The 14,309-nt window shown below is 37.1% G+C and overlaps 1 protein-coding gene across 1 annotated transcript; it reads right to left on the reverse strand.

Annotated features, from left to right (window-relative positions):
- Positions 1-9,040: 9,040 nt before the first annotated feature.
- Positions 9,041-12,722, reverse strand: LOC107848203. Its single transcript, XM_016692910.2, has 2 exons — positions 12,254-12,722; positions 9,041-10,575 (listed from the first exon to the last, which is right to left on the reverse strand). The coding sequence occupies exons 1-2, from the start codon at positions 12,347-12,349 to the stop codon at positions 9,478-9,480; spliced, it is 1,194 nt and encodes a 397-aa protein (XP_016548396.1). The 5' UTR covers positions 12,350-12,722; the 3' UTR covers positions 9,041-9,477.
- Positions 12,723-14,309: the final 1,587 nt, after the last annotated feature.

Genomic DNA, 14,309 nt, shown 5'->3' on the forward strand with positions numbered 1-14,309 from the left:
CCAGTAGAATTTAGTCAGTTACAAAACTTAGGAAAACTCAGTGAACTCAAAATCAGTCCATTTCAATTCAGTAAAATCAGTTTAGTTCAGATATAAGTACGATCAGTAACAGTTCAGTCTAGCCTAGTACAGTTTACAATTTAGTCCAGTGTCTATTCAGTTGGGTGTAGGATTCAGTACCGAGTGAACCCAAGGATGGGGACTCACCTACAAGTAGAGGGTGAAATCCTTAGAAGCATTCCTTACATTCTAGAACTACATACCCAGCATAGGTTGAGACATCAACCTGCCAGTTGAGGGTTGATGCTGTGATCTACCTGCCAGTTGAGGGTACCATCGTTCTCGTTCAGAGTACCTGCCAGATAAGGGTGACTCAGTACTTGTCCTTACCCATGGCACGATATTGACACCCTTCCAAATGGGGTTATAAGTTGGACCCCAAATTAGTTAGAGAAGGGTCATATCAGTTAGATGATTACTTCCCACAGTCTCAGTTTCAAATTCAATTTTAGTATGGAACTCAGTTCAGTTTCACAGATTCAGGACTATCAGACACAAAAACTCATCTCAGTACGGGATTCAGTATAGATCTACAAAATCAAGACTTTTAGATATAGTTATTCAGTTACTAGTAATTCAGTATCAGTAGACTCAAATATCAGTTAATTAGTATTCAAATTCAGTATTCAGTGTTACTATGATCTCGGTATAGTTTCTATATTCATACATGTACTCTTATTCAGTCATACTCATGATATTCTGTTAGTATTATTCATGTATATGAACCCATGCATTTTAGCCTACCTTACTGATCATACCAGTACATTCAAAGTATTGATGCATACCTTTCTTTTGCGCTATAATGTCTTATATCATAGGTTTAGACGCGCGGGCTCCCGAGCACCCTTAGTAGTTCAGATTCTTAGCATACAGAGTTAGTGGTGAGTCCTCATAGTTTGAGGATGTGATTATTTATTTCATCATTTCAGTTTACTTTTAGTAGTCAAAGTTAGTTGGGGACTTATCCCATTAACTCCACAGTTCAAACAATTTAGAGACTTTTCAGACTAGAGTATTTTCAGATAGTTGTTATTTTTTAGTATTGATGTTCCTTTTTGGTATTGTGATACCATATTCAGTATTATTTATAGTACTGAACCTTATGGCCAGTTTTTTGCCTACTTTTTGTATATTTACCATATTATTATTTAGTTATTGCAGCAGGTACCAGTCATGGGTTAGCTTGTGGTCCTTTGGGATTATGAGCACCGTGTAGTATCTGGGGTACAGACTCGGGGCATTACAAACTTGGTATCAGAGCCTAAGGTTTAGTAGAGTCCTAGAAAGTCTAAAAGCTGCATCTATAAGAGTTTTGTGCATGGGTGTGTTGCGTACCACACTTATGGACAGGAGTCTACGAGATATTTTAGGAAAAGTCTCCCTTCTTTCAGTATTTATGTTGTGCGAATGAGCATGAGCTTCAGTTAAACTCTCAGTCTAACCCTTTCTCTTCCGTTTATAGAAATATGCCTCCAAAGAGGACTACAGGAAGAGGAACAGGAGACTAGCCAGAACCTCAGCCCATCCAGCTAGATCCACTAGATGAACATGTCTCCTACGCTGAGTTCAGAGCAGCATTCACCACCCTAGCTCATTTTGTGGTAGCCTAGAATGAATGTCCAGCTGTCGTTTCAGCTAAACCAGTGGCCAATACTGTTGCTTCCAGTATTTGGGGCTTCACCCGAATGAACCCTCCATCGTTTATCGAGTCTAAGTTAGATAAGAACCCTTAGGAATTTCTTAATTAGGTAAGAAGGTTACTGATATTATGGGGGTGACCATTGTTGAGAGTGATGCATTGGCCGTATACCAGTTTTAGGATGTGGCACACTCATGGTTTAAATAGTAGAAAGCTAAAAGGGCCACAGATGCAAGGTCCATAGAGTGGGAAGAGTTTCTCACTGCTTTTCTGGCTAGGTTCTTCTCACTGGCGTTGAGGGGAGTAAAGGTTCTAGAATTTATCAATATAAAGCAGGGCAATATGATAGTGAAAGAGTATTCTCTCAATTTTACTCAATTAGCTAGATATGTTCCTCATGTGGTGGCAGAAAGGAAATCCCAAATGAGTAAGTTTTTGTTAGTAGTGTCTAGTAACATGGTCAACGAGTGTTTGACTGCAATGCTTATTAAGGAGATGGACATATTTAGACTCATGGTCCATGCTCAGCAGATAGAGGAGGCCAAGAATAAAGAAAAAAGGGAGAGATCAAGAGAGAGATAATAGGTAGTTTCAACTTCGCTCATCCTAAGTCAGAGTGTAAGAATCGTTCTCAATTTTACCCAAAATCTTCAGTCCCAGCTCCATCCTCATCCAGTGCTCTTGTGCTAAAATTCAGAGATGGCAACAGGGATAGGGCATCAGTCCCTAAACCCCAAGGTAGTGTTAGCAGTGCCCGAACCAATCTCCTTTATCAGAAGTATGGTAGAAACTACCAGGGTATCTGTAGAGCAGGCAGCGATGTGTGTTTTAGGTATGGCAAGCCAGGCCACAAAGTCAAAGATTGTCCCCAGTCAGGTTCTCAAGGTCAGTATAACCGTCCCCCAGCTCAGTTCGGTCGCCCGAATCGGCAGGGTACCACTTCCAGTGCCACCAGTGGGCAACGCCCAAACAGACTCTATGCTCCTCAGTCCCGACAAGATCAAGAGAGTTATCCTAATGTGGTCACTGGTACGTTATAATTTTATCATTTGTATATTTATGCTTTGCTAAATCTAAGAGCTTCTTTGTCCTTTATTACTTCTTATATAGCTGTTGATTTCGAAGTCAGTCCTAAAATCCTAGCAGAGCCTTTCTCAGTCTCTACCCCAGTAGGTAAATCTTTCATAGTTTGGTGGGTATACAGGAATTGTCCAGTTATGGTATCTCAGAAAATCATTTCAGCAGACTTAGTTGAATTAGAGATGATTGATTTTGATGTCATTCTCAGCATGGATTGGCTTCAATCCTGCTATGCCTCAATCGACTGTAGAAATAGAATTGTTCAGTTTTAGTTTCCAAATGAACCCTTCCTAGAGTGGAGAGATAGTACTTCAATACTTAGGGGTCAGTTTATTTCTTACCTTGGAGCAAGGATAATGATATCTAAGGGTTGTGTCTACCATCTAGTTTGAGTCCAGGACTCTAGTTCAAAAACCCCTACTCTTGAATCAGTGTCAGTAGCATGTGAATTCCTAAATATATTTCCCAAAAATCTTCCCGGGATTCCTCCTAAAAGGGAAATTGACTTTGGAATAGACTTTCTTCCAGGTACTCAGCCCATATCTATCTCACCATATAGAATGGCACCTGCAGAACTCAGAGAATCAAAAGAGTAGTTAAAGAATCTCCTAGATAAAAGATTTATTAGACCTAGTGTCTCCCTGTGGGGTGCACTAGTTTTATTCGTCCATAAGAAATATGGCTTTCTCAGAATGTGTATTGACTACCGTTAGTTAAATAAAGTCACGATCAAGAATAAGTATCCACTTCCAAGAATCAATGACTTGTTTGAATAACTTCAGGGTTCTATTTTCTTCTCTAAAATAGACCTCAGATCAGGCTATCATCAGCTCAGAGTCAAGGAGTGTGACATCCCAAAAATAGCTTTCAGAACTCGATATGGTGACTTCAAATTCTTAGTCATGTCCTTTGATCTTATTAATGCCCCAGCAGTATTCATGGACTTGATGAACTATGTGTTTAAGCAGTACTTGGACATGTTCATCATAGTCTTCATAGATGATATTCTTGTCTACTCCCGCAGTGAACACGACTATGCAGACCATCTCAGAATAGTATTATAGACTCTCAAAAATTATTAGTTATTCTCTAAATTCAGTAAGTGTGAATTTTGGCTAAGGCCAGTAGCTTTTCTCAGCCATATCATATTTGGTGATGGCATTAGAGTTGATCCCCAAAAGACCAAAGCAGTGAGAAGCTAGCCCAGACCTATCTCTCCGTCAGATATCAAAAGTTTCTTAGGTTTGGCTGGCTATTACCAATGGTTCGTTGAGAGATTTTTGTATATTGCATCCCCTATGTCCATATTGACTTAGAAGAAAGTCAAGTTCCAGTGTTCAAATTCTTGTGAGAAGAGTTTTCAGAAGTTGAAGACTCGACTCACTGCAGCTCCAGTTTTGACCTTACCAGATAGTTCAGACAGCTTTTTTCTGTATTACGGTACTTCCTGAGTTAGTTTGGGGTGTGTCTGATGCATAGAGGTAAGGTCATAGCCTATGCCTCTAGACAGCTTAAATATCTTTAGCAGAAATATCCTACTCATGATCTTGAGTTAGCAGCAGTAGTGTTTGCCTTAAAGATTTGAGGGCACTATTTGTATGGTGTACACGTGGATGTGTTCACTGACCATAAGAGACTACAGTATGTATTCTTTAAAATACCTAAACCTCCATCAGATAAGGTGGTTGGAGTTGTTGAAAGACTACCACATGAGTGTCCTATATCATTCGAGAAAGGTCAATGTAGTGGCGATGCTCTCAGTAGAATGTCTATGGGTAGTATTGCTCATGTCGAGGACAGTAAGAAGATGTTGGCTCAGAAAGTTCATCAGCTAGCCCGACTAGGTGTCCGCTTAGTCGATTCAGCAGAAGGTAATATATGGGTATAGAGTAGTTCAGAATCATCCCTGGTTTCTGAATTGAAGGAAAAGCAGGATAGGGATCCCAGCCTGGTTAAGTTAAAAGAATTAGTCAAAGATCAAAAGGTAGAGGATTTCTCCCAAGGGGGAGATAGTGTTTTGCGTTGTCAGGGTCGACTATGTGTTCCAGGCGACCTGAGGTAGCGAATTCTTGCAGAAGATCATAGTGCGCGCTACTTTATTCATCTAGGGGACACTAAGATGTACCATTGTTTACAGGAGATCTATTGGTGGAGCGGGATGAAGAGAGATATTACAGAGTTTATGACTAAGTGCTCGATATGTCAGTAGGTTAAGATTGAGCAAATGGGAAAAAGTGAACATGGACTTTGTGATGGGTTTGCCTTATACTCGTCGTCAGTATAATTCAGTTTGGATCATTGTAGATAGGATGACCAAATCAGCTTATTTTCTACCAGTCCATACCTCTTACTCAGCTGAGGATTACACCAAACTCTATATCAGGGAGTTGTTCAGATTGCACGGTGTTCAGTTGTCCATCATCTTAGATAGAGCTACCCAGTTTACCTCTCATTTCTAAAAAGCATTCCAAAAGGGTCTTGGTAGCCGAATTCACTTCAATAAAGCCTTTCACCCTCAGACAGATGGCAAAGATGAAAGGACCATCCAAGCTTTAGAGGATATGTTGTGAGCATGCGCAATAGATTTTAAAGGTAGTTGGGATAACCACTTGCCTTTGATTAAGTTCGCATACAACAACAGCTATCATTCCAGTATTCAGATGGCTCTGTTTGAGGCGCTTTATGGAAGGATGTGTAGATCTCTCATTAGTTGGTTTGAAGTGGGTAAGGCCGTAGTGATAGGGCCTGACCTGGTATCTGATGCCTTAGATAAAATCCATTTGATCAGGGAAAGACTTAAGACAGCTCAGAGCTGACAGAAATCGTACGCAAATATGTATAGAAAGGATCTCGAGTTCGAGATTAGAGACTATGTGTACTTGAAAATGTTTCCTATGAAAGAAGTGAAGCGGTTTGGCAAGAAGGGGAAACTCAGTCCCTGATATGTCTGTTTTTACCAAATTTTCAGCTGTTTTGGAAAGGTAGCTTATGAGCTTGAGTTTTCTTCAGATCTATCTTTAGTTCATCCAGTGTTTCATGTCTCCTTGCTAAAGAAATGCATAGGTGACCCATCAGCTGTAGTCCCCATAGAGGGCATAGATATTTAGAATAGCCTCTCTTACGAAGAGATTCCAGTAAAAATCCTTGACTAACAGATTCGTAGACTAAGGAACAAAGAATTCCCTCTAGTTAAAGTTTTTTGGCGGAATCAGTCAATTGGGGGAGCTACTTGGGAAAAAGAAGTAGATATACGAACCAAGTATCCTCACCTTTTCTCTGCAAACTTAGATTCAGTTCAAGGTAATAATTTTCCTTAATCTTATTCAGTTTCATGCTAAGATTTTCCATTACAAACTTGGTATCAGTTACCCTTGCATATTCACTCATATGTTCAGAAGTCAGTCCAGTCATGTATTCATGCATCAGCTATGTATGTTCAATGTGAAATTCAGTACGTCAGTATGTCAGTCAGATAATCATGTTTTAGATGGTCATGTTCAGTAAGTAAGTTCAGTCTACTAGTATTCTCAGCTTAGTCAGTCTCATTCAAGGACGAATATTCCCAAAGGGGAGATAATGTAAGACCCCGCAAAATTCTTAGCTTAATTAAGTCCTTTAAGCTTGTTAAGTGGTCCCAGACTTAGAAAATTCTAGCTAAGTATTCAGACTTAGTGTTATTTTATCCTTCAAAAGTTGGCAATCTTATTTCGCGACCTTTACATCTGTTAAATATTGATGTTTGAGTTAATTTATGATCAGAAATGTCAACAGGTGTTTCCAAACAAGTTTTGGATTTTCGAACTTTGTTTGAAGCATATTTGGAATCCTAAATCAGTGAATCAAGTCGCGCCGACTATCGCATTGATAAATGTTTTCCCCAGCGTCCAATTCCAGTGAACCGAAGCGGACTCGACGCAGCGCGTTGGCTATCGCATCGATGCCAACAACGCAGCACGTTGACCTACGTGTCGATGGTTCAGTTTACATTCATTAAAAATCCGCATCTTCAGGGTTAATTAAGTATTTTTCCCACGCCCTTCAGCCCCCATAACACGAAATTTATCCCTCTTTTAGCAAGTTATATTCATTCTTTCACAAATTGCTCAAGAACAAAAAATCCTAGGTGAATTAAATTCAAATTCAAGGCTCAAGATTCCATCGTTAATTTTCCAGAGTTCACCAACTAAGGTATGTAAAGTGTTCATCCAAGGGTTTCTTCCACCCTTGGAGTCCAAGAAACTCTTTTAAAGCTCATTTAAAGTGATTTCATGATTTCCATGATTTGAATTAAAGTGTATTCATGATTTATTGCAAGATTCATGTAGAGTTAATTGATATGTCTGATTTATCATGTGAATTCATGTTGAAACTCTGAGAATTGTGTAATTGGAATTGAATCATGATACCTACATGTTGTTTTAGTAGTACGTGCATATATTGTGCCCCACAAGTGTTTGATGAATTGTCCATGTGAGTTGAATAGTGAAATTATATCATGTAAGCATGTATACAAGTGTTTGGTTGAATGCCCAAATGAATGAATGATGACTAAGTAGTTAGTTACCAAGTCTCAGGATTATGTCATGTCTTTTAAGCTTATGCTATCGAGTCTTGGGGGTATTTAATACCCGATAATTTAGCTGTTTGTCAAGAGCCATGGTCAGTCACAGAGTAGAATAAGTCATGTCTCGATCAGTTGAATTCAGTCAGTTACATAACTTAGGAAAACTCAGTGAATAAGTTTTGTTATTGTGATACCATATTCAGTATTATTTACAGTATTGAACCTTATGGCTAGTTTTTCGCCTACTTTTCGCATATTTACCGTATTATTATTCAGTTATTGCAGCAAGTACCAGTCATGGGTTAGCTTGTGGTCCTTCAGGATTATGAGCACCGTGTAGCGTCCGGGTACAGACTCGGGGTGTTACAGATTTGTATATATTATCGTTTTTATTTATTAAAAAGTGAGATTCGGAGATGAGTCAATATTTCTGGTAGATTGGATGCTAATAATATATATTAGTGAAATGGTAAGTTAGTTGATGGAATCCATGTCTTGGTATAGAGATTGATAATATGCCTTTTATGAGAAACTTATAAGTTTTCATATGTAAACCCGGTCGGTGGATTTAAAAATTCGATATATGAAATAAGTAACCATTGGTCTAAAGGAAATTAATCAATATATTAAATTCATCAGTAATTTAATTTATTGATTAGTATTTGTAATCTTAACATAGGGAATTGCATAAGTATTTAATGAAAATTTCAAAATAAAAATAGCAGAGTGCAATTACAAATTTTTAGTGTAATGATTTATAATTTATTATGGTGAGAATAATGCAAAATAGTATTTTAAATTATTTTCATAATAGAGAGCCTCTGTAATTAATTATGTGGTCCCTATAATGCCCATATTAAATTGGAATTCGGAATCTTATTTCTATGGGAAAGGGAGAAGCCATCGTCTTTTCCTTGTTCAAATAAAAATAGACGTGTGTTTTCCTTTCCTCTTTAGACTAAGAGTGTATTCTCTAGAAAATAGGGATTCACCAAGTCTAGGAATTGAGTATTCTATTCGGTACTTACCCAAGTAGAAGACCGCAGATTTATTATGTGGTCCCTATAGTGCCCATATTAAATTGGAATTCAGAATCTTATTTATATGGGAAAGGGAGAAGCCATCGTCTTTTTCTTGTTCAAATAAAAATAGATGTGTATTTTCCTTTCCTCTTTAGACTAATAGTGTATTCTCTAGAAGATAGGGATTCCCCAAGCCTAGGAATTGAGTATTCTATTTAGTACTTGCCCAAGTAGAAAACCGCAAATTCGAAGACAGATTCTTTCAAGATATTTGCTCACGCTTTAAGAGGTATTCTGGTTAATTCCTTAACATCCTTTGTGTGAACTGGGTGTTTATGTTGATTGTCTATATTACATGCAAGTGATTCTATCTATTTGCTTCCGCTGCGTACTTCTATTTTCCAAGAACACAAAAAAATAACTTACCTCAAAATATTGGTATCACATGAGTTCCCCCCATTTCAACATTCCCAAACTTTAAGAGTGATAATGATGCTGAAGAGATGTAAATGATGAAATAAATACTCACGCTTTGTGTTAAGAAGTAATCAAGGAGATAGTTCACAAGTATCTGGTTAAGTACCTGACTTCATGGTCACCAGAAGTTAAATCAACGCAATAAGCATAACGGGAATCTTTTTACGAAGGTACAAGGCTTTCGAGGTCTAGACAAGATTAACAAATGAACACTATAAGGTCGGAGAGAAATAGCAACACAAAGTATACAAGTATATGAATAAATTAGTCCCTATTCAAAAATTTCTCATCCTGGGGAAAAGCCCCAAAAATTGTAAAATGTTATCCTGGAGCATAATGAGGAAATGGTACACTACAGAATACAGAGTTATGCACAACTTTAAACTAATAACTCCAACAGAAAAACTCCCCGTTCATTGAACAGACATGCCTGATCCTGAAAAAGCCTTCTCTAAGAAGTATGTACAAGGCAACCCTTCAATTCCCAAATCTGAGTATTCATCCGGACATTCCAAATAGTTTCTGGAGATGCAACTGTTGGACATGTTAAGGATCCTCTATTTGCTTCACAAGGAGCAACGCAAAACTGCACCCTCGACATTGAGGGAAAGAAAACAGAACCTACCACTCCCAGATCAGCCACTTTCTCTCATGCAATTACCGGGCAAGAGAAACTTATATTCGTCTGCATTTTCCAAAAGATAAGCTGGAAGGTGAACAGCAGAGTAGGAGTGGGGAATAGGTCCCATTTTGCCTATGATGTCCCTAAATGTGTACTCCTCCGGTAGCATATCAAATAAATCAGCTCCTTCACAAATTACCTTTTGCACTCTCTTTGGATTCAGAAAATGAGAAAATCTGACCCTGTCAAAATGGCTGTAGGCTTTCATCTTGAAAATGAACTCACTTATGTGACGGAAACAAAAGCTACAATGCCATCCTGCATCTGCCAAAATGATATCTGACTGCCGATAATGTGCATACCTAGTCTTACCAGATTGGTACCGATGAACAGAAGCTCTCCAGCTATTGTTATCCACAAGGAACTCAAAAGAGTAGAGATAGTTCTTCAATCGGAGATGAAGAACTTGAGGTATGTCATCACACCACCTCAAGAGATTGATGGTATGTCTGCTAGGTATCTCATCAACATCCGACATTATCAGTAAATCATCATCCTGAATACCAGCTTGTTTGAGGAGGTAATCCAATGCAAGTCTTTGATAAGCTTCCTCAACAAAAGGGTTCTCTCCTTTCCTGAATCTCCCGGGGATTTGCCCATATGTCAATCTTGATTCAACGAATACAAACTGATCTCTATGATTAGCAAAGTACGAAGGCTTTGGCAATCCGGTAAATGTTGAATTGGATTCAAGTACAACAAACTCTGTTATATAAGGGTACAGCTCTTTCCACCGTATGGTCAGCATTTCCAACTCATTACTGAACAACACTGCATCAAAGACACGCCTTGGGTACTCCCGAATTCCCCATCCGTGAAGTTTACAGAGATTCGCCATTGACACATTCTCATGATAATAGTGAGGCATTTCATGGAAAGGCTTTGGAGGCTTTTCCCACAAAGGCCGTAGAAAATAAGTGATTTTCTGTCCATGCACATATATACCAAACATACAGGTTGGAACCAACAAAAAAAGAAAGATATATGTTTTCAGGTCCAGACCACGAAGGACGCATTTTAGTCTCGACATGCTCAATGCTCGACCAGCTTCCTGCAGTCAACAAACCTCAGTTACAGAAAAAGAAGGAACTGAGGATACTACTCAGCAAGGGCACAAAAAGTTAGACACATCCTGTATCACATAACTAATTCATAGGCAAAAAAGCTATTGAATAGCAAAATAAACTATTGAGTTTGAACAACACACACAAAGCAGAAGAGAATGGAACCTCATTCTATCCTGTTGACCATGCCCAAATTACAATAGTTTACTTAAGCATGGTAAAGTAATACGGTTTGGTGTAAACATTGGGCACGAGTAAGTTTCTACAGATAGATAGGCCAAAAGAAAAAACGGAAAGAGCGACGGTTTTCATCAGTACCTACCCAAATTGTGGTGTGCTCATTGTCACCACACCAAGATGAGTAATGCCAGGATATATGCTTAGGAAACAGAATTAAGCTTCAAGCACAAGTAGAAAAATACTTGGTGGAAGAGCACTTCCATTTAACACACAAGGAAAGGACTATGAAAAGGAATAATCTAGAAAGCCATCCCCCCCATGGACATTCTCACAATCTCCTTCTCCTTATTTATTAATTAAATAAAAAAAAATCCTCTTTTTGGGCATCTCAACCAGAGTTCATTGCTTTATGACTTGCCTTGTGCAGTTTACATCTTCTATGTGGTTTGCTCACTAAGGCACAAGCGCAAGTATACTGGCAGGTTTCCTGAGGGGTTCCCAAACAAAAGAAAAGAAAGGAAGAAAAACAGGAAAGTGTAGAGAACCTTGAATCAAATCAAACATCAATTTAGTTTCTTGTTTTAATATGGGAGTAGAAGAAGTCTAGGGGTGGCAATGGTGCGGTGCGGGTTTTTTCTAAACCCGCAAACTTTAAAATCATCCTGCACCACACCGCATAACCTTTAAACCCGCATAAATTCGGCCCACACTCATACCCGCACATACCCGCACCGCACCACATTTTTGCTTTTTCTTTTTTGAAAAATTTGTAACTCCACTAAAACCAAAATATTTTCAATACAGGACAATAGTAGTAACCAATTTCTATTATATCACTATTCACTAAGAAATTATCAGAAATCAAATAGTCAAATTTTTATTAAGATGAATAAAGAAATTAAAAAAGTTATAAAATTATTTATTTGTAGTGTTTTATCTATTGTTTTAGGTATCATAAAATTTTAATTGAAGAATACATATATAATTTTAGGTAGATTTACGAAAATAATACTAATTTTTAACTTTTTTTTTTAAGTTTAAATCCGTAAATGCCCACCACCTGCCCCGTACCATTTAAAAGAAACTTACTTAAACCCGTACCATTTAAACGAAACTTACTTAAACCCGCCCCACACCCACACCGCACCCATATAGTCTAAAACTCGCACCGCCCCATTGCCATCCTAAGAAGAACTAATCTAATATACAACAGAATTTCAATTGAGCATCCCATAATATGACCTAATACTTCAAAAATTTCTCCCCCCCCTTCCTCCCTCTTCCTCCTACCATAGATGAACATACTTTTGTATCTATAAACACAGAAAAACAACATCCATAGAAACCAACACAACTCGCGCTGATGGTGGCTGCAACGCACGATTTGAATGCAGTCTGACTGTAATACGGGTACCGAACATCGATAGGGAAAAAACAGAGATAATTTATCAATAATTTGAAAGACAAAAAGGGAGAAAACATTACCTCATTACGAATATCATCCTTCTTCTTTGAACAATAACTAGATCCCCCTTCTTCGAAAATATAAAGTTTGTCCAAAAATCTAGTGATACCACACATCTTTCTCCTTTTGTAACTATATTTCAATGGTTGCGTCAACCCCTTGAATACAGATCAACACAAAATTACACTTGTAATGTAACCCGTAAAATTGGACACAGAAAAAAATGGAAAGATTTATAGATAGACCAACAAAAAACAACCTAATATTTTTTTGTGACCCTCAAAGAATTGGTTGAAGCAGAATTTTAGTCAAATAAGGATAAAAGTGAAAAAAAAAAATAAGAGGGAAATTTTGTGGAAGAATAAAATTAGGAGACAAAAATATAGGGGAGAAAGGAAGGTGTGTTTTGGGGATGTGAAGGTATTGTTTATGGGGTGGCAGTTGTAAAGAAGATTACAAGAAGCCGTTTCTCGTCTTCTACCCCACTTCTACCAGGTACACAAATCATTATTTTTTCTTTTTGTTTTCCTTCCCCCCTAATCATTTGTTTCTTTTTTTTTTTTCTTTTTAAGAATAGTAGGACAATAATACCCCTTTTACACTTTTTCGAGAAAATTGAAGCAAATGTATCATTTAAGTATTGAACGAAGGATTGGTGACATTGACCAACTTAAATAGTTAAATATAATTAAAAAGTTTGATTAGATTAATTGTGGATTTGATTAATATTTTTCAAACTTTCTAATCTTTTCAAAAATATAAATCAACTCACACCCACAAAACTTCCCTCTCTCTGCAAATCAATCGTTTATTCTCTCTTTCTCTCAATAGTTTCTCTCTCTAAATTCTCCTAACCAACAACTTTTCAAATTTCTCTCTTCAATTTATACAACTTCAACCTCTGGCGATAAATAGTTTTGAGTTCTTGCCCTTCCTTTTTTACTTTCAACCATCAGACGACGTGACAACATTCTCCGGTGACAACAATTTCGAGTTCTTCATCGTTTCTTTTCAATTTTTACAGATAAAAAATTAGGACTTGTTAGTTATGAAGAAAACGAGAAACTTGAGTTAACTTCTCTTCTAATATGAGTTAACAATTTCAATATTTGTTACTTAAATTTACAATGGGGACTCAAGAATACCCTAATTTGTGGTATTTCTTTTCTTCTCTTTTCGGAGTGAAATATAATTTTTTTTATTATTACTATAGTTCTTGTTATCGAACATTGTTGTAAAAATAGGAAGAGTTGAATTTTAATTTTTTTTTCAGAGACGTCTTTATGACCAAATCTAACAAACAACTGTTCATTTGTTGGTGTTTGTTATTTTTTTGATATTTTTTATTATTTGTATTTGTACAATATTGAAGTTGTTGGTAAATATTGATGTTCTCATTGTGTGTTACTTAGGTGATTTTAGTAAGTAAATTTATAATTTTTGGTTGAATTTCTCATCTGGTTGTATCTGCTACTGCTATTTTTTCAACAATGGATAAACCATGTAACGTGAATCCAACATATGAGTAATCTATTGCAATATATATGACTAATATGTTGCAACAGATGAGTCATATGTTGCAACAACAAATGGGTAATCTGTTACAACAGATGCGTCATATGTTGCAACAGATTACTCATCTATTGGATTCATATTATAGTGTTGTAACATGGATCCAACATATGGATCATCTGTTGCAGTAGATTAGTCATCTGTTACAACAGATTAGTCATATGTTGCAACAAATTACTCACTTGTTGCAATAGATGACTCATATATTGAATTCATGTTGCAGGTTATATCCATTGTAGCAATAGCAGATACACCAAATAAGAAATTCAACAAAAATCATAATTTTACATACAAAATCACTTATGAAGTAATGTCCAAGTGATATACCAACAAAATTTGACCTTACAAAATTTCAAAAATTTTAACAAGGGCACAACGAATAAGTGAAACACATGAAAAATTTCATGAAACAGGTAAATAAGACAAAAATAGTATATCATACATCAAATGCAAAAGGATCAAGGGGACAAATGTTTGAGTTCTCCTAAAAATGTTTAAGTTCCC

Source organism: Capsicum annuum, chromosome 11 (assembly GCF_002878395.1).
Source record: "Capsicum annuum cultivar UCD-10X-F1 chromosome 11, UCD10Xv1.1, whole genome shotgun sequence".
In the NCBI taxonomy this organism is placed as follows: Eukaryota; Viridiplantae; Streptophyta; class Magnoliopsida; order Solanales; family Solanaceae; genus Capsicum; species Capsicum annuum.

Excerpts from the sequence above, each read along its gene's own strand:
- LOC107848203 (XM_016692910.2), bottom strand. The coding sequence starts at position 12,349 with ATGTGTGGTATCACTAGATTTTTGGACAAACTTTATATTTTCGAAGAA. Across the intron at positions 10,576-12,253 it reads AGGATGATATTCGTAATGAG|GAAGCTGGTCGAGCATTGAG; the intron begins GTAATGTTTTCT and ends TGTTGACTGCAG.